This window comes from Aethalodelphis obliquidens, unplaced genomic scaffold, assembly GCF_003676395.1.
Source record: "Aethalodelphis obliquidens isolate GAN/ISIS:26980383/991018 unplaced genomic scaffold, ASM367639v1 scaffold48, whole genome shotgun sequence".
In the NCBI taxonomy this organism is placed as follows: Eukaryota; Metazoa; Chordata; class Mammalia; order Artiodactyla; family Delphinidae; genus Aethalodelphis; species Aethalodelphis obliquidens.
In genome coordinates this window covers 1,552,807-1,573,432 of record NW_020837992.1, presented here as the reverse complement: position 1 = coordinate 1,573,432, position 20,626 = coordinate 1,552,807, and the positions used below count along the sequence as shown (strand labels likewise).

The following is a 20,626-nucleotide window of genomic DNA, read 5'->3' as shown; positions in this document are numbered from 1 at the left end:
TCCAGGTGATTATGATACTTGCTAAGGATTGAAAGTACTGCTCGAGAACAGGGTTCTTAACCCAGGGTCCACAGAGAGTGTTAGGGGGTCTAAAAGTTCCTTGGGTTTGCATATAAAATTTTACATATGTATTTACCCTTCCTGTGGAGACAGGATCCACAGCAGCCACCTCCTGACCCCAAACAAGCTAGGGACTACTTACGGCCCTACAACTCTGTTTCATGGTAAACATCCTCCTGCTTGCGCCCACAAACTCTTCTCTTTCCTCCACTTCTTTACCTTAAAAGATGCCTGGCTTTCCCCCAAAGAATCTTAGTGGTCATTTTCCCACACCTCATCTACCTTCAGTACAGGAGATGGGCCTCCCCTGTACTGCACCCCGACCATTATCCGTCTGCACATAAGTCTCTGCTCTTTTAAGACTTAAACGTATTCTTCTCTTTTCTCCTCCTTTATTATGTCATCTGCTGACCTTCCAGATACCTTCCCTCATTCATTATAGACTTTGGGTTCCTACAATCCTGCCATCATCCTGGGTGATATCAACATCCTATGAATGAATGATTCATCCGACACCCTAGCCTCACAGGACTGTCATTGACACATCAACATCAAAGAATTTCACCCCCATAACACTTCAACCACTCACTCTGTGCCACACCTGGGACTTGCCCTTACCTGGGATTGTACCAGACGGCTAAGGCTGAGTTACAGTGTGGTAACAAATCCCCAAATCTTGGTGGTTTCCAATAAAACGTTTGTTTCTCTGCCCACTGCAGGACAGCTGCAGCTCTACTCCCTGTTCTCGCCAATCTTGGAGCCAGGCTGAAGAAGCAGCCCCCGTTCTAGGGTGCACTAGCCTTGTGCTGAGAGAAAGGAGCAGACTGGCCCCCTCAATGGTTCCCAAATCTCTCCTCAGAAGTAACATGCTTCATTTCCACTCACATTTCATTGACAAGCCTGCTGTGAGAGAGGCAGGAAGCACAGTCCTCTCCAAGGCCTGGTGGAGAGATGAGGCAGACGTCTTTGAAGTCTTACTAGGACATCAATCTCTCTCAGAATGTGGCAACCTGTCTCTTCTGCTCTCGGCCCACTCCTACTATGCCATTCTTCCAATTTCATTAAGGCTTGCCATTTCCTATCAGCCCCCTCCTGGAAATAGTGAGAGTAGATACCCTGAACACTTAGTCAGTGCTGACTTGACATCTGTTATCCCGTGAGGTATCTGGGGCTTAGAGAAGTTACATAACCTGTCTTCACTTTCTTCTCATGATTGTCTTCTAGATTAGAACCATCACTTCAACCATTAGGGAAACCGAAGAACCAGGCAGAATTGCAAGCCCAGGTGGGGCACATGAATGTGTAGTAACAGCAGACCGCAAGTTGTGTGATTTTCCTCCTGAAGCACTCAGCAGCTGGACCTACTGGTTCTCAACCCGGGGCGATTCGCTCCTTAAGTGACATTTACCAATGTCTGAAGACATTTTTGATGATCATAATTGGTTGGGCAGGGAGTGCTACTGGCTGCTGGCATCTAGTGAGTAGAGGCCAAGGATGCTGTTCAACATCCTACAGTGCACAGGACACCCTTCCCCACAACAAAGAATTTTCCAAACCAAAATGTCAATAGTGCTGAGGTTGAGAAACCCAGGTCTAGAGATGGGGTAGTCTCAGGCACTTGTCTTGCAAAAGTTTCCTACTCTGTTCTCTCTCCTGTTCTCCAGCGTATCGGTTTCAGACCTTCTCCATTCTCTTCAAACTCTTATCCCAACTACATCCTCTTATCATACTCAACTCTCTCCTTCAGTGCTTTCAGCTACAGTCTTCTCAGATGCCATTGTTTCCTCACCTAAAGGCCCTTGCATGTCTCCTCTTATCTGTGGCATTCCTCCCCACCTCTTCAAACTCCTATCCTGCCTTTAGATCTGTTTCTCATTTCTTCAAGGAGGTTGCTCTTAAACCCTTGATTAAATGAGGCCCCTCTTCTATATTTCTCATAGCAGCATGTATTTTTCCAACATAATTCTTCACATAATAGTATGTGCTTAACTAGTTAGTTTCCCTAAGCCATGAGAGCAGGGCCCACATTCATCATCTTCACCACTGTATTCCCAGTACCTAGAAAGTATAAGATACGTAATAGATACTTAATATTTACAGCCCAGGGCTTTCCTGAGCTCCTTTTCCACTTGAATCTCCTCAATGCACAAAATCAACACATCCAACTCATGACTTTTTTCCTACCTCATCACTGCCACCAAAACCCTACACTTTTACCCATATTCTTTATCTCAATGAATGGCACCACCATCCACCAACTGTCCAAACCATGCTAGACACCTCCCTTTCCCTCACATCCACATTCATTCATGAAGTCTGTCACTTCCACCTTGATTTCTCTCAAATCCATGCACTTCTTTTGGGTTTTTGTCTCAGACACAACGGTTTTAACTGCTGACTCTTCAATTCTTAGTTGCCTTGGACATATTAATTTTGCTAAGCCTTAAATACCTCCTGGGATAATAGATGCCAAGTCAGCACATACTAAGTGTTCAGTAAACGTTACCTATTATTCTTTCCAGTTCCACTGCCATTGGCTTCGGAGTATCATCATTTCCAGCCCAGATAGCTGCCACAGCCTAATGGTTCTCCCTGCCTCTGATCTAGCCAGCACTCCAGTCTCTTATCAACAATGCAGCCAGAATGATCTTTCAGAAATGTAAATGACATCATGTCACACTCCTGCTTAAAATCCTTTGATGGCTATCCACTGCCTTCAGGATAAGGTTCAAACTTGTTAGCTTGGCTTATCACATCTTCATTACCCAGCCCCTCCAACACTCCAGTCCCATCTCTCGTCACTTCTCCAGGCACATCGTTTGCTCCAGTTACGCGGAACAACTTTATGTTCCCAAACAAGCCATTCTCTTACCTGCAGTACTTTCATTACTGCTTCCTCAGCCCATGTGGAAACTGTCTTCTGTCCCTAACGTGACTGGTAGACTGTTAGGCAACTTGAGGGAGCTTCCTTATTCACTGTGGTATTCCCAGTACCAAGCAGGCTCTGGCTCCTATTAACCCTTAATAACTTTATTGAGCGAGTTTAACTCTTACCCTTTATTTTGAAAAGAAAGCAAAAGGAAAACATTAATCAAATGAATTTAGGGTTGGAGATATACATAGCAAGATTATCCCTGTATCCCCAAACCTGTAATGACCTGAAATCTTTCTAATCGCACTAATGCTTTTTATACTTTTAGAGGTTGGATTTGAGCAAATTCTAGCAAACAATCACTGGCTAGGCATTCGTCTGCTAATAACAGATTAGCTCAGTTACTAGTTTCAGCTTGCCTTCTTCTAGCCTCAAGACTACTTTCAATAAGGATAAACCTGCAGTACCAGGAATTAAGGTGAGTAGGATACAAACCCCAGGAAACAAAACATGGTATGCAGTTGTTATTATTAAAAAGTAACTTTTGGGACTTCCCTGGTGGCGCAGTGGTTCAGAATCCACCTGCCAATGCACGGGACACGGGTTCAATCCCCGGTCCAGGAAGATCCCACATGCTGCAGAGCACCTAAGCCAATGTGCCACAACTACTGAGCCTGCGCTCTAGAGCCGTCGGCCACAACTACTGAGCCCACATGCCCAAAGCCTGTGCTCGGCAACTATAGAAGCCACCGCAATGAGAAGCCTGCGCACTGCAACGAACAGTAGCTGCTGCTCGCCACAACTAGAGGAAGCCCGTGTGCAGCAACAAAGACCCAATGCAGCCAAAAAATAAATTAAAAAAAATAATAACTTTAAGAATTCACAAAACATGGGAATGGTTGTGTGGACACAGAAGCTGGCCTCATCCTTGTCTCTAATGCTCCTCTTGCTTTTTTTGTTTTCATTTTTTAAATGCCATCCCTACTATTTCCACTCTCTCTCCCACCCCACCCCCAGGCCTCCTCATACAGGTGTATACTACCTAATTCTAGGGGGATATCATTTGTATGGCAGCGTATGAAAGGTGCTCCCAAAAGTTGTGCAGTGAGCACCAATCTGTGCCTACTATGTGACAGCCGTAAGCTCAGGACAACTGACCAGATGCTTTACCCACCTTAATGGCCTCAGCTACCAGGGAATGATCTTTTGAAAAGCATGTGCGTACTTTGTGACAAGCCCTCAGTACCTTTCACACTAGCCCCAATTCAAAAACACAACAAAATAGAACCCTGCACTTGGCACCTCTTCATAAACTCAATAGAGGCAAATCCATTGTCATCATTGGAAATCTTTTCACTAACAAAGAGGGTGTTGGACAGGTTGATATATTCATGGGTTCAGAAGAGTTTGGCAGTCTTGGGCCAAGAAGAGGGCTTGCCTTAAATCATTCTAGACATGCAGTTGCTACTGTATCTGCTCTAATTCTCAAGGCCTCTAGTGGGGGTAACTCCACAACTCACTGCCTTAGCTCAATGCTAAAAATACTCTGCAAAATTTTGAGGTTTCCTTCAAGATTGGGAGCCTAAAAATGAAATACAGCAATTACTCTAACAGTTAACTGTGTGTATGTTGATTGGAGGTGGGGGGGGATTAAAAGTTGTTGTTGTTTTTGAGTACAATAACTTCTATTTATTCTCTTCATTCCTGTCAGACCAAAGACTATATAAAGACAGAAGACAAGATTTTGCTATATACAAAGCCAATTACATACTTCCCCAATAATGACACCATGAAATGGCAAAATGAAAAATATTTAATACACAAAAAAAGCACAACAGAATCAACAGATATTAAAAGCATTACATAGTGCAAACACCGAAAAGATACAGAGCTATTAACTTAGTGGTGCTTATAAAGATTAGGCAAGAACTCATGAAAATATCTCCTTTTCTCATTTGGTGGGCTGGTCACTATTCAGTTATTTTAAATTGCCTTTTTCTTCCCATTTTATGAAACCACATTTGCTACTCCTATTAATTATGACTACCTAATCAGATATGTTATTTGGAAAATTGCATGCTTTCTGTATACCGACTGCATTTTATGCCATCTACTCAAGTGCATGTAAGACAGAATTTTTTATACCAAGACCATAGTAAGGCAGTTGTAGCTACTAGCCAAATCTACACACACACTTCTCTCAGAATCTAGAGGCAGAACTCTTCTAGACAAGAGCTCATGTCAAGCAAAGGATATCTGAGCTAGAGGCATGGGTAAAAGGAAGCAATATAGGCTCTGCTAGGCAGGCACAAAGGGGAGTTCATGCTCAGCTTCCAGGACATGAGGTATTCTGAATATATACCCCAGAGCTTGGTCTACCCAAAGCGTAACAACTTCTAATATCTTATTCAAGGCAATTAGAGGTTCTATTGCGCTCCCACACTTAATCCCCACAACAAACTATGAGGTAGAAAGAGTAGTATGTGGACTCATTTTACAGATGAGAAAAATTGAGGCTTAAGAAGGTCAAGACCGGGACTCACCATGGTGGAATAATCTTACTCCTTATCTCTATCCAAGAGGCACTTAACAGCTCCTAGCTATAGACTAGGAGAGAGTTCTATTCAAGAGGCTGCTTTGCCAAGTGCTGAGGAAGCCAGAAACATTTCATTCCTCCTTTAAAACATGTTCTATAACTTTCTAAAGGGGGAAAGAAAAAACCAAAGGAGACATTTTGATTCTTTATGAAAAAGGAAGTGGAAAAAATGAGGCCAACTGTAGGGAATAAAATGTATACATTGCTATATTTAAAATGGATAACCAACATGGACCTACTGTATAGCACAGGGAACTCTGCTCAGTGTTATGTGGCAGCCTGGATGGGAGGGAACTTTGAGGGAGAATGGGTACATGTATATGTATGACTGAGTCACTTTGCTGTGCACCTGAAACTGTTACAACTTTGTTAATTGGCTATACTCCAATATAAAATAAAAAGTTTAAAAATAAATAAATAAAACGGATAACCAACAAAGACCTATTGTATAGCACAGGGAACTCTGCTCAATATTATATAACAACCTAAATGGGAAAAGACTTTGAAAAAGAACAGATACATGTATAACTGAATCACTTTGCTGTACACCTGAAACACATTGTTAATCACTTATACTCCAAAATAAAATAGAGTTAAAAATTAATAATAATCTTCCTGTAGGAAGAGGACAGGCTGACCTCAATTTCTAAATGCTGAGACAATAGGGGAACTAAATCCCCTGTTGCCCCATCATACACACAAATCCTCAACTACCGTTGTTTTGTACTAGATGGTAGTTCTGATGTCATATCTTTCCTTCTTATTGCTAGAATCTACCACCTAACTCTGCAAGAGAAACAATCCCCAGGACTGGCTGGAAAAGAGGAACCTTATCTAAAGATACTGTAGTTACAACCACCCAAGGGGTAATACAGAAGGCCTTTGGTATAAAAGCAATATTCAGAAGTAGATAATAACTTTGAACTCCAAGAAAAAAGAGCAACAGGATGGAAGGAAGGAAGGGGAAATGTCTGACATCAAAGTACTTACTGTTTAAAAAAAAAAAAAAAGCCTTAGGATAAGAAATTAGATGCTCTAATAGACTGTTATAATAATGTCAATTTGCCAAATTACAGCAACTATTACAGCAACTATTCGAGAAAGGAGTTGCTCTGACAGCACTATTTGGCCCTTTTTAGGATCCTTGACCCATCCTGCCCCAAGAATGAGGAGTTCTATTTGCTGTGCCATGTTCCCAGAAGACATTTAATAAAGATCCTGAATGAAGGAAAACAATCTGAAGAAACAGCATCTTGGATTTCAGATAAGCTACCAAGATATACTAACTACCTCTTTCTGCAGATACACTGCTTTCTCTAACATTTCAGTCATTCAAAAGGCTCTTGAAAGAAGTACAGTAAACCCAAGTGTAGGTTTATTATAGTATGCTCTTTAACAATGCCACATTCACCAACAGTAGAATTATTTGGGATTGCACGTTCATTGCATTAAAAGATCTCAAAATGCTAATAGGACATTCTCCCATAGGAGAGAAGAGATCTATGGCTCTTAAAGAAAGAATATAGCAATGGCAAACAAGGAAAGCTCTGTCAACGAAAAGGATATCTCAAGGCCATCTGGAAAACTGTCTTCAGATTAGGTCTGGGGAGCTACTTGAACCACTACCTCAGATAATCCTCATTTCCAGTTTAGCTTTAGGGTCCTCTATATTCCTCCTCAGCTAATCACAAATCTGGGAAATTCCAGCAAAGTAATCTCAGCATAGCGTATGGCAGTGCAAAATTTCAGACATTTGTAAACACTGTACATGTTACTTTTGGCACAGGGGAGGGCTTGCAGGTTCCTTTATCTTTGAAGTACAGATTGTAAACACAGCCAGTCCACAGACATTTTTAGCAAAAGCTTTAACAGTCTTGATAGTGTGTGTGCACACATGTACACCCATGAATGGGAGATCTGTCAAAATGAATTCTTTAGAACATGGGCCTGAATAATTTAAGCAGCTATCTGGCTAAATGGAAAACAACAGATTCACAGTATCTAAAATCATATACTTTCAGAAGTTCATATAACTCTCTGTAGGAAAAAAATCAAATAGCTGGTTAACAGGTTTCCTCCTTTCTAAAGAAAACCAAGAGGTAACACTACAATAGCTTTGTAGAACACGAGATCTTAACATTTACTAATTTCTCAGCGACTGTCAAAGGAGCCAACATTGCATCGAACTGACATTAAAAAAGTTTACAAATGATCCTGACCTTTAAAAATAAATTCTTACAAACAAAATAACGTCCCACAAAGCATTACATACATCTAAATATACATAAATTATTATTAAAACACAACTGAATATTTCAAATGCTTGGCAGTGATTCAATCTTATATTATACAACTTCATGGCAGTTTGGAAGCTGGCCTGGCTGGACACTGACCACTGTTCAAGCCTAGGATTGGGAACCTATGATATTCCATAGATGGACTGTGAAGAAATGCTTATAAGTTTAAAGCCTTGATCTACGATTTTTATAAAGTCTGATTTAAGTATTAAATACAGAAGCATACCAAATATTATAATTATGGTGCAAGTAAAATGAGCTAACAATAAGAGACGGAAGACATTTTTAGCTATAATCTAGAAATTCACTGCTTTTCTAAGGATTTGTCATTTCTGGTCTGAACATTTTGTCTGGGATAACATGGTCATAAATATTAATTTATATAACTAAAATAAGAAATTTGATGCTAATGTGGGATGATTTCATTAATCACAAGTCTATGGCGTGATGCAGCGGAAACTATAAACTCCACTGACACCTACTTTAACAGATCCTTTCCTCACAATTAAGATTTCAATCCAAGCATGGCTTACCTATAACTAGGAAGACCATAATAATTTAATGTCCAAAAGAAGACATTTGAGAGTGAAAGGGGAGCAACAGAGATGAACTGGATAGGATGCTGAAAAATAGGGGTAAACTGGCACTGTCTCCAGAAAACCAGAGTACATAGTCACCCTAACTACAAAATAAATGACAGTGCTTGGAAGTCAAGAGTTTCATCATCACATAGCAGTAAACTATGACGTCTTCAAATACAAACCATGTCTTGCTTATCTGTACCGCAGTGACATTGAAAAAAAGAACAAAATCAAAATCAGACCAAGAAGATGGCTTAACGATTCTTACGGGTAAAGAATTGCTCTGATAGTTCTATTTGGCCCTTTTTAGGATCCCTGACCCATCCTACCCCAAGAAACAAGGAGTTCTACTCGCTGTGCTATGCTCCCAGATGACATTTAATAAAGATCCTGGATGACGGAAAACAATCTGCAGATGCAGCATCTTAGATTTCAGATAAGCTACCAAGAAACACTACCTACCTCTTTCTACAGATACACTTCTTTCTCTTTAATATTTCAGTCATTCAAAAGGCTCTTGATAGAAGTACAGTAAACCCAAGTGTACATTTATTGTAATACTTTCAGCTCAAATGCGCAGCTTAAGATCTTCTAAGTAAAGTACTTACTGCTAATGGGGACAGTAAAAACCCAGGTGACCCAAGGGGAAAAGAAAGTAAGTAGAGTAACGTAAGAGGATTCTGTGCTAGGCAAGGATGCACCAAATTAGCATCAAACATCTACACACAAATAAAAATTCTAAAGTTTTTCTTATTTAAGTTTTCTAAAAAACTGCAACTTTATAAGGAATCAGAGGGTACAAGTGCAGATTCCAGCTCTCCCTGCTCCTTCTTTGAGTTATCACTTGCAAAAGCAATTAACTGGCAAAAATAAAACAAAATCGAGGGCTATCAAACTATTATGAAGAGAGTAATGGTGGGGGGGAATTAGGGTAGAAAATTATTTAACTTTCTAAATATTCAGAGCATTTACCATAGTCTAACAAAACACTGAACAGTCTAACAACACACTGAACTTGAAGAACTGGTTCTACTTATTGGGGGGAAAAAACCCTTGTCCCTAATGCCCGGAGGGAGCCAGAGACCTGAGTTTCATTCCCCAAGAAGGAAAAATACTGGAGAAAAGAGTTCAGGTTCCTCTGCCATCTTTACTTGTCTTCCCAATGGGAGGAGTAACTTATCTGATTATATAAGAGAGCTTGATATTTACTGTGCCTTTTCTCTTTGGGGAGAAAGGGTTAAAAGTCTCTGTTCTCTCTGAAGTCCTATTTTGGCTGCAACTCATATTCTCCAACAATATTTTAAGGTTATCAGTTGTTCCAAATTCAATACGCACCACCATTTAACAAATAATGAGAAGGAAGCAAGTATGGTTTAAAGGTTTACTACAAGAGACTTAGATTCTAGTAATAGCTCTATCACTAGCTGTGACTTTCAGAAGTCATTTATCCTTTCAGCCTCATGTGCAAAATAAAAGGGGTTGAGTAGATGAGTGCATCCTAATTTTAAAGTTCTATGAGTTTAACAAAACTTCTCTAGAAATTAAATATAATGCTAAACAAAGGGATCTTGTTCTACTTCCTGCACCTTAAAACACCCTTCCTTCTAAGGCACGGCAGGGCTTCCAAAAGTGTGGTTTGTGAACTTGCGTCAGCTTCCAGAAACACTTGTTCAAATGGAAATCCCTGGCCCAGACCTCAGGGATCAAAGAGTCTGCGTGTGCACGCACTCCTGTGAGTGTATGCACGTGTGTGTGTTTGGGGCCGGGGGTTGAGATGGGCGTATAACAAGCAACACAGGTGATTCTTATGAGCCTTAAAATTGATAATTCTAGGGCCTTGGTTTTCAAAATGACTACATTCATACTGGTACCCAGGCATACACCAAGATTTTTTCCACAGGGAAAGCAGACAAGAATATCTGTAAAGAAAACAACTGAAAGATCTTCAATTTCCATATGTATTATCCTAAGATTTACGTGATCAGATAAGGCCTCTTCAGAGCTATCATTTCTCTTTAATTACTTTCCTTTTCACAACTGCTATACTGTTTTCAGAAGAAAGGCTGCCTCTCACCCATCTAAAATCTTACTATGGGGCATTGCCTCAGAATGTAAAAAACCTCAGAGGCATCAAACAAAGACAAAAAACCCCTAGCAGACTCCCAAGAGACAGGAGGAAAGAGTAAAGCAAAGAGAGCTTTGGTTAAAAACTGTGTGCCTTATCTTTTTTAGAACTGTCGTTGAGAAGAGGTTGTGCCATAGATGTATATAATACATTTAACTGAATTAAATAAAGTCAAACACTTTGACTGAAAATGAAATCTGATTTGGCTGATTAGTTTTATAATGAGAATAGGCTTTGCCAGTTTATATGACCCGACTTTTTCTATAAATTCCATCAGCTAAATCTACAGATCCAAGGTTTGGGCAAAAATATCTTGAAAGGACATCTACAATATACTGGATGATACATCCTCTGTAAGTACTTAAATTTTAAAAATTTAGAAGTCGAATTAAACATGTGCAAAAGGAAAACTAATCAAAGGTGAGAGCCATGAAATGGTGGAGGAACTGCCTGCAAAGTGGCACAAGAGAACATTCTGAGGTGACAGAAACATCCTATTAGAAGGGAACACTTTGTTTGCTAATTATACCTCAATTTTTAAAGTATGCAAAATATCATATATACTTTTTCAAAATTCTTTTTGAGGTACATTAGCAAAAATGTTTGCTACCACTGTTCTAGGCACTTTACAAACATATTGCTTCCTCTGAACAATGCAACATAAAGTGATCTACTTTATACATAAATTACTTATGTTTTTTTCATTGTTAGCTTTAATATTTTTCTAATAGCCATCTTGGATTTTGAGGCCTAAGAACATTCCCTAACAGAAAAGAAGAGTAAGGAATAAAATTAACTAAAGAAATGATTAATCTTCAAGTAATTTGCTAAATGAAAGAATGAATGTATTTCTATTTGTACTGGTAGTTGCTCCCTCCCAGATCTTCATCTTCTTTTTTTTTTTTTAAATAACTTCCTTTTTTTCCTTTTTTTAAATATTTACTTATTTATTTGGCTGCACCAGGTGGGAATCTTCGCTGTGGCATGCAGGATCTAGTTCTCCCACCAGGGATCAAACCAGGCCCCCTGCACTGGGAGCTCAGAGTCTTAACCACTGGACCACCAGGGAAGTGCCAGATCCTCATCTTTGAAGACAGAATGAAGTGATTAACTTCTCTTTTAATGTTACTGGTGTCTCCAAATTGATAATCTAGTTCGAAAGAACTTATTATCAAATTCCATATAAGTTTAGAAGCAAAAATATGTCCTACAGCACAAATGTTTCCATGAATAAATGAAAGTATGAAATGGGTCACACTGAGATGCTCAATACTGACATTTTGATATATGACCAGGCCCTGTTAATATTTGTCTGCAACTCATTGATTCAGCTATGCTATAAAAACCTTAATAACCAACTGAATCTCCTTCTTGCAAATAGGACATGAAGCCCCAGCCTTCTTTAATCTTCTGGCACAATGAAAACAAGTGACAAGATGGCCTGTCCTCCCATGAATTATGTTCCCGTCTCGTGGTCTTTTCTCACATAGACTACATGGCTTCAAGAGATTCTGGCAATCCTCCATGTTTTCTGTACCTGTTCTCTGTTCATAAAGGTTATCTGATTTTTCTCCCATGCTTGATATGGTCTCTTGGCTTTCAGAACTGTGAGCCAAATCCAAGAATTCCACTGAGTTGCAGGGACCAAAAAGTTTGGAGTTTTCTTCCTTTACATATATATCTTTAGGTCTAACAACTGGAGCTGATATGGTTCTTCTGCAGTCAGGAACATCAATTCCTTCACTTTCTTGCTTTTCAGGTATGGCAGTGATATCAGACGTGGAGAGAGAATGGGTTAACTTAGAACAATCTGAATACCAATCCTTCCTCAAGGCCCAGCAACGAAAACAGTACCTCTTGCTTGGAGAGTTAAATTTCTTGCACTCAGTACACTGCCACTCATCCTACAAAGACAAGTGCAGCCAATTAATACTCACTCAGTGGAGAACATGATGCTGAGGAAAAGGGAAAGTAGGCCAAATTCTCATCATCTCACACTAAGCTAGTAAGAATCCAGACATTCCAAACCAGTGGTCTAGCTTAGAACTTGAACAAAGTCTATGGCTACGTGTAAATAAGTCTTGAGAAGTTTTACAATGACAGTGACATAATTGCCATTTCAAGCCAAAATTTGATGTAGCTAATCTTTTAAAAAAAGTTAAATCATTTTAGCTTTCTATTTAGTCTGGGTAGAATTTACATTGTTTGCTTTTCCCCACTGCCTTCTTTTTAGGTCATTTTTCTTTGTATAACTTACTCTTTTATTGAGCAAGAGGCTAAAGAATGAAGAAAAGATAATACTTTCTTTCCTACTAATTAAGAAATGTTATAAAATTTGTCAAAAAGGAAATTAAAATGAAATTTGAAAACTACTACATTTACTCATGCTCTCTCACTGCTCTCAGGATCATAGGTAGCTAATTGTATGCCTAAATCACATTCTCTGAAAAATGAATGTTCTTGTCCTTGAATGCCAAGTAATTTTTTTCCTACTTCTCCATGTTCAAATTAGGAGATACCAGAGCTCAATGAATTTCAAATGCCTTTCTTAATTCAAAGGTAGCTACCTGGAACAAGTCAAGAGTATTTAATGTGGATAATTGCCTGGCTTTGACAGGATCAATGACTTGACACATGCTGACTTGATTACTTTCAGAACGAAGGCCAAGCACTTCAAGTTTAGAAGTCATAACTCAACTGCCTATACTGAGAGGCAGGGACACAACCATTTGTTAAACTGGGATGTTCTCCAGAGAGCCTCGGAACATTCTTGCCAGTTTAAGATCCTCAGATTTCATCTGAAATGCTATACAAATACCCAAAGGAACTTCAAAGATCTGGAATTCATAATTGATGGTTTGTCACAGTCTAATTGGCATCACTTTTCTTTTTTAGTAGTACATAAAATAATAGGGCTTATTAAATTCCATGGCATCTCTGAATTGATGAAATATAGTCTATTTGCTTAATAGGTTTTCTGGGCCCAAGTAGCCTCAAAAGTCTGATGAAGATGGAAACACTTATCTCTGCTACTTGTATTATGGTCAAGAACACTTAATGGACCAATATATCTCACCTTATTACTTAGCTATGCACAAACAATTTTCAATGAATTACCATAATGGTTAGCAGTGGGGGGGTGTGAGCTAGGGGGAAGGATCAACACTAGAGACAACCTAAAATTTTTATATCCTTACACAGCAAAATGTAAAATCCCCTCCTTATCCTTCCCCCACCACCCTTCTTCCCACAGTGAGTTAGCTGAGGAAGTACTAAAAGGGAAATGGGGAACTAGCATGAAAAGAGAAAAGCAAGGTATACATTTGAATCTAAACCTGAGTTGCCAATTGGTGACAAATCCACACCTGTTATCTAACAGCTTAATACTCAATATTCATTTATCAGCCCCCATTAATATAAACCTGTGTAGAAGTTAAGCCATTTTCCATTTGTTTCTATTTAAGAAAGCACTGAAAGTATTATACTTGACCAAGAATTTTAGATACCTTATAGGCGTATCTTTGGGATTACAGAGAGGTGTTTAGTGGGAAAAGCAGTACAGGACTATTTTGAATAACTGTGTATCCACTGCATAACGTCCAAAGAGTTCTGAAAGCAGGGAGAAAGGCACACAGAGAGGCATTTAAGTCATCCCTTTTCAAGGCAGGGAGAGGATTAGATCAACTCATCCCCTTCTCTTCTCAAATTCCAATAAAAATCTAACAAGATGTAAAGAAACCAATACCTCTACCTAGGAAAGGTAGATAGAAATGGGGGATATGGCATTCTTCAACACAAGTGAACTGCTGGAACTTTAACATCTGAAGATGTGGGTGGTGTAAAACAGCTCTTTTACTAGAAACTCATACCTCAGAGGTAACTTCTATATCAGTATCATCACTTATGGACTTAGAGTCCTCAAGGTCATCATTTTTTCCCACTTCAATCACCTGAGAAAGCAAAGACATCTTATTAGCAAGGTTTACCTATTTTATTTTATTTTATTTTATTTTATTTAGGTTTACCTATTTTAGATGTCATTACCTGAGAGTAAAAAAGACAGAAGAGCTTCAGTTTAAAACTCACATTCTTCTCCCAACACTAGCACTTAAAAAGGAGACTGCTTATATGTGAGACATGATTCCGTACATACCTAGCTGACATTTCAGTAGAATAAAGCACCCAGAGGGGTTACCAAATATCTTTGGCATTCAGAAGAGAGAGGGTTCCCAAATTTATGCATTTAAATAAACAATATCAGAGTATAAATTATTAAATGGGGAAATTTTTTATCTTGAGAATCTATGTAGGCATTCACAAGAATAAAACAGGATTACATGAGAAAATGGAAGTAAAAAGCACCATATAGAATGAGAAAATTAGATGTGAAGAATGAAAACAAAGTACATTTTACTTTTCATATTCAAAAGTAAAACTAGTTATGTGATACTCTTGACTGTCCTATAAAAACATGCCCATGGACCAGGAAAAAAAGTCAAGAAATGTGGGAAGCGTCTTTTAAATTTTGAAATTTAAAATTCTAAAAATTAAAATCCCAGTTTTGTGATCCAATGAATGGAATGAAACCAATTATGATACAATTATGAACCACTGTATAGCAACTTTCTCACAAAAGTTCAAGTATTTTAAGTCCCATCTCTCTCTATAGAAGTTTCCAATGTCACCTCTGTCTTCATTCTAATAACTTGTACTCCCTCCTAATGCTACCAAAAAATAACTAGCTCAACAAAGACCAAGCATTTCCTGCCTCCCACAAACCTATCAGAATACCCTTCAGGGACCCAAATTACTATGAAAAGCCTTTAAATTAAAAGAATGACCCAATTTAGGTCTGGCTTTTGCAGTATTTATTCAATGGATATTTACTGTGACTCTCATCCAAGTCAGCACTGGACCTGCTGCCCAATGCTTTTTGAGACTTGAGCATGTGCCTATATGACTCTTCATCTTGGTGGGCTTACACCATGTGTACTATGAATTCTAACTCTCTTCCTTCCTCCTATTTAAACTCTAAAATATGTAGGAAGAGCTCATCTGTTTAGTTCCATTTAGGTATAAAGCAGGTATGGAAACTACTGAGAAGTCTAAGAAATAAAGATTTTTTTTTTGCCCTACAGGATTTTGTGGCCATTTAGAACTTTGCCTTGTTAGCAAAGCAAGGTCTCCAGAAGAAAAAACTCCACAATGAGAGATTAGACAAGCAGGAAAAGGGTACCTTATTGCTTCTAACAAACTAGGAGATTTACCCATGAAGGCCTATCCTATTTTTAAGACAGGCTTGGTTAACTTAATGTAAATCTTGAAACTGGATATAGGAAAAGTATTTTTTTTTTTTTTTATGGTACGCGGGCCTCTCACTGCTGTGGCCTCTCCCACTGCGGAGCACAGGCTCCAGACGCGCAGGCCCAGCGGCCACGGCCCACGGGCCCAGCCGCTCCGCGGCACGCGGGATCCTCCCGGACCGGGGCACGAACCCGCGCCCCCCGCATCGTCAGGCGGACTCTCAACCACTGCGCCACCAGGGAAGCCCGGAAAAGTATTTTTAAAAAAAGGGGGAGGATTAGAGCTTCCCTGGTGGCACAGTGGTTGAGAGTCTGCTTGCCGATGCAAGGGACACGGGTTCGTGCCCCAGTCTGGGAAGATCCCACATGCCGCGGAGCGGCTGGGCCCGTGAGCCATGGCCGCTGGGCCTGAGCGTCTGGAGTCTGTGCTCCGCAATGGGAGAGGCCACAACAGTGAGAGGCCCGCATACCGCAAAAAAAAAAAAAAAGGCGGGGGGATTACATGAGTCATTTGTTCTACAAAGCAGCACAGGGTCAGGTCACCAGATTTGAAAAGATTATACTATATGCATGTAAATCCAATCAATGTGAAATTTTTCCACAACATACCTTTTTGTCTCTCACCTTCCCTACTTCTTCACTTGTTTGTTCAGGATCAGTAGCTTCAACTTTTATTCCAACACCAAACTGCTCTGATACTGACTCATTCAAAAACCACAGGTCATCTGTGGTGTCTGAAACAATGGCAGTACCTATATCCTAATATAAAGAAAACAAACATGAGTTTTTGTAGTCAGAGGTTTATTAGAGATGTTGAACCCAAGTAAATGAAGCCAAAACTCAATGTCCTCACACATCTCTAAAGAACGCCTAGCCTTTCTTCCACAGATATGTATTCATTCAACAAATATCTACTTGGCAGCTACTACGTATAAACTAATGGGTGGGTATAAGAGCACCTGGCAAGGAATTTTCTATTTTAACCATAAATCAGGCATTAACACCAGAGAAACAGCACTAAAGTGCTTAAAAGCTAAAAACTCGTAGTTGCTCAACTAAATAGAATCTATCCACTACAATCCGTTCTGAGGACCTAGAAAACTTCTATAAATTGTGACATATTCTTTCCTGTAATAGTCAATGATGTTTACCAAAGAAATATGAGAAATACTGATGATAATTCAAACCTTCTGTCTTCTTTCTGAACTTTTTTTTTTATTTTGAGGTAAAGTTGGTATATAACACTTCTTTCTTAATTCTTAACTTTAAATATAACTTTCTACATTCATCAACGGACATTTTATGACGTGTTTTTTCTACAATATTCATAAGAGACAACTTATTATTTTGCCATTATTATACGTCCATTCACTTAATGAACAAATACTCACTAATTGCCTATTATGTGTCAGATGCTGCCTATTGCTTCTATCTAGGCAACAGAATAGAGTGGTCAATAATACAAAAGCTCTGGACTTGTATTTCAATGTGGTCAGACAACAAACACATAAACAAAATAAAATAATAGTTTTACAATGTGAGAAGTACAATGGAGAATATAAAAGAGCAGAATGGTGATAGCCTGAATTAGGCTGTAACAGTGAAAGTAATAAAAAGTGGATAGCTAGATTTTAGGTATGTTTTAGAAAAAGCGTTGATAGCCTGAATGTGGTATATGAGAAAGAAAGAAATCAATGATATCCCTTGATACTTGGCTGGAATAACTGGGTGGAAGGCAGACTTATGAAAAAGGAAACGCTGAATAGGAGTGTTAGTTTAAAAAAAAAAATCAAGAGTTCTGTTTTGAACATGTTAAATGTCAGATCATCTAAGTGATGAGTAGGCAGCTGGATATGGAAGCTGGGCACTGAGGAGAGAGGTCAGCACTGAAGATACAGATTTGGGCAACACATGCATAGAGATGGTACTTAAAAGTCATAGCACTGAATGGGAATTCTTAGAGGATGTAATGTATGGTTCAAGAGTAACCAAGAATGTTACTCTTTCAAAAGAAAAAGAAAGTTCCTCTTCAGATGTGAAATTCACCTGATTTGTCTGTAAATCAGTTGAGCCATTACTTCTAGGTGTATAGTTATTTCTCAAGTTTCCTAAAAACCACCAAGGCAAGCCAGCTACATCCCACTCCTCAAACCCGAGGTCCAGTCTTGACGTCTCATCTTGGGTTAAATTTGCTACCAAGTCTTCATCTACAAAAGTCAAATGAAAAGGATGGTAACTATGTACACAACACTTAAGAATCAAGACTCTCTTTATAATACTTACAATCTCTTGTGTAAGAGAGGTAAAAAGAAATTGCTCTTCCCAGTAAGAAAGAATCAGAAGTCAAATACCTGTCTCAGTGGCAGAGCCCAAATCTCCTTCCCCCGTTTTAGGCTTCATTAGCAAGTAATGACACTAGAGATCATTCATCAAGTAATATAAACTCTGAAAGCAGTTTATATTATATTATATATATATATTATATATATATTATATTATACATATAATATATATTATATTATATATAATATATATTATATATATTATTTATTATTCTATCAATAAAAGGATATCTAAATGGTCATTTATTGGCAATTTAAACATCCCTACCACTGTAATAACTGAAGAATGACTTGCTCCAGTACATGATACCTGACAATGGCTTGATTCAGTGGACTGCAAATGATGATGGCATACTGGCCCAACCCTTGAGATAGAAACAAGGTGGTACAGACCATAATGGGCAATCACAAGGTTGCCAAGGCAGTCTCACTGGTACCACATATTTTCGGACATTTCTCAACAATTCATATGTTTTAATAGGTAACAACCACTATGAAACACTGAGCTCTAGGCTGTCCAAATAAATATATACATATGTCCTTTCTGGATCAATAGGCTCTTTTGGAGTTAAGATATCTAAAATCTAGAAATATTGCAAATCCAAAACATATTAAGGGCCCACATGTTCTCAATAAAAGATCTCGCGTTATACATCGGGCTTCCCTGGTGGCGCAGTGGTTGAGAGTCCGCCTGCCGATGCAGGGGACACAGGTTCGTGCCCTGGTCTGGGAAGATCCCACATGCCGCAGAGCGGCTGGGCCCGTGAGCCATGGCCGCTGAGCCTGCGCGTCCGGAGCCTGTGCTTTGCAACGGGAGAGGTCACAACAGTGAGAGGCCCGCGTACCGCGAAAAAATTAAAAAAAAAAAAAAAAAAAGATCTCGTGTTATACATCTAGATGATATTCAAGGGAGTTACAAACATAAGTTTGTTGCTACCACATGAAATTCTTTTCCTTCTTTCCCACGTCCAATCTTTCTCGTTGTGCTTTACTCTTTTCCTACTTTCTTACTCTCCTCTACCTCTTCCCAATGCCCTAGGCATGCCAATGGCGACCTAGGTGTTTAAATGTGCTAAGACACATACGGTTGAAAAAATGTCTGCAATAAATGGATCCCTGACAAAACAAAAGGTTACCCTCTCTACTTACAAATTTTGTTGTTCTTGCCTATTAAAAGGCATACTTGTGCTCACGGAAACTTCAACTATCTTTTACTTACTCATTGCTGAAATTATGAGAAACCTAATTCCTGAGAGGGTGCCACATTAAAGTTATCTTCAACTATTCAAGCTCTATAACTTCTTGGGAAGGGAATGAAAAGAGGTCATTCTTTCCACATATAAAAATTCTCTCCTTTCTACATGTACACCTCCCTGAAAATACTAAGCTATTTCTTCTCAAAATTTACATCACAAACTTCATAGAGTCTCTTGAATTGGCTGTTCTTATATTCTAAACAGCCTTTTGAGTAGAAAATAAGCCAGCACCTGTATTTAAAGAAACAAAATTACACATTTAATACCATGCAGACTGGAATAAGCTCCAACATAACTAGATAGTCCAAAATTCAGTTTATATTCAAATGCAATCTGAAGAAGACAATCCAGCATGATAAACAGATTAAATTTTAATTTAATCATTTAAAATAATTTCAGCAGCATAATTTTCTGGGATGTTACTAGAGGTCTAACCTGACAATTTTGCAAGTTTGAGTCAGGTACCTATACTAGAAACCATCGTGCCATAAAATATCTTTGAGGAATTTATGATTTTACATTATCTTTGCAGGAAAATTTTTAGGAAATGCTTTATAAAGTAGGGTTTGGGGAAAACTTCCAAAATGTTGATCAACTCACTTAACCTGACCATACTATATCTAATATGAATGGTAAAGATCTAATGACTACCATCCAGGGGCAAAGGAGGTACTAGGCTTCTTATGTCTCATTCTTGGCTGTGAGATATTAAGTATATTTTACCATCTTTGCAAACTTCAAAAAAATCTATGAAAATTAGCCTTTGCCTCAAGCAGACAAATAAAAATAAAAATTCTAACCAGATCAAATGTATAACAGGGATGCCAAGATTTAAAAGGCCAAGGCAGCTGAGTTACCAGGTGGCAAACTGATAAATGTGTGGCTATCTTCTGTTAGCATGCTAGCTAAAGGAAGGGTCTTGCTCCATCCAGTCATCACATGTTGCTAAAAAAGAACTACCACCTTCTTCAAAGTTAACAGTGGTGACTAGGGTAAAAAAAAAAAAGGTTTTCGGAAAAGAATGAAAAATAAGTATGACATATGCCCCCACTACTCGACATACAAAGAGACAGCATTATTATTTTCTGAGTTCTCTATAACGGTCTTAATTACTGCTTGTGCTTAATATGGATAGATGCCATTTCTAAGTCACCACTGGGACTTCCCTGGTGGTCCAGTGGTTAAGAATCTGCC

The 20,626-nt window shown here is 38.8% G+C and overlaps 1 protein-coding gene across 9 annotated transcripts in view; it reads right to left on the bottom strand.

Moving 5' to 3' along the window:
* Positions 1 to 6,299: 6,299 nt before the first annotated feature.
* Positions 6,300 to 20,626, bottom strand: part of MDM4 (MDM4 regulator of p53) — a 40,368-nt gene continuing 26,041 nt past the window's right edge. For 4 of the 9 annotated variants that reach the window (XM_027082714.1, XM_027082716.1, XM_027082715.1 and 1 more), the window contains 4 exons: positions 17,881 to 18,041; positions 16,444 to 16,593; positions 14,401 to 14,481; positions 6,300 to 12,435 (listed from right to left, as the gene is read on the bottom strand). In XM_027082714.1, coding sequence (XP_026938515.1) covers positions 11,863 to 12,435; positions 14,401 to 14,481; positions 16,444 to 16,593; positions 17,881 to 18,041 — 965 coding nt within the window. In that variant the 3' untranslated portion in view covers positions 6,300 to 11,862. Of the gene's footprint in view, positions 12,436 to 14,400; positions 14,482 to 16,443; positions 16,594 to 17,880; positions 18,042 to 18,958; positions 19,664 to 20,626 lie in introns of those variants that run through there. The other 5 variants (XM_027082719.1, XM_027082722.1, XM_027082718.1 and 2 more) reach the window with 3 other exon arrangements.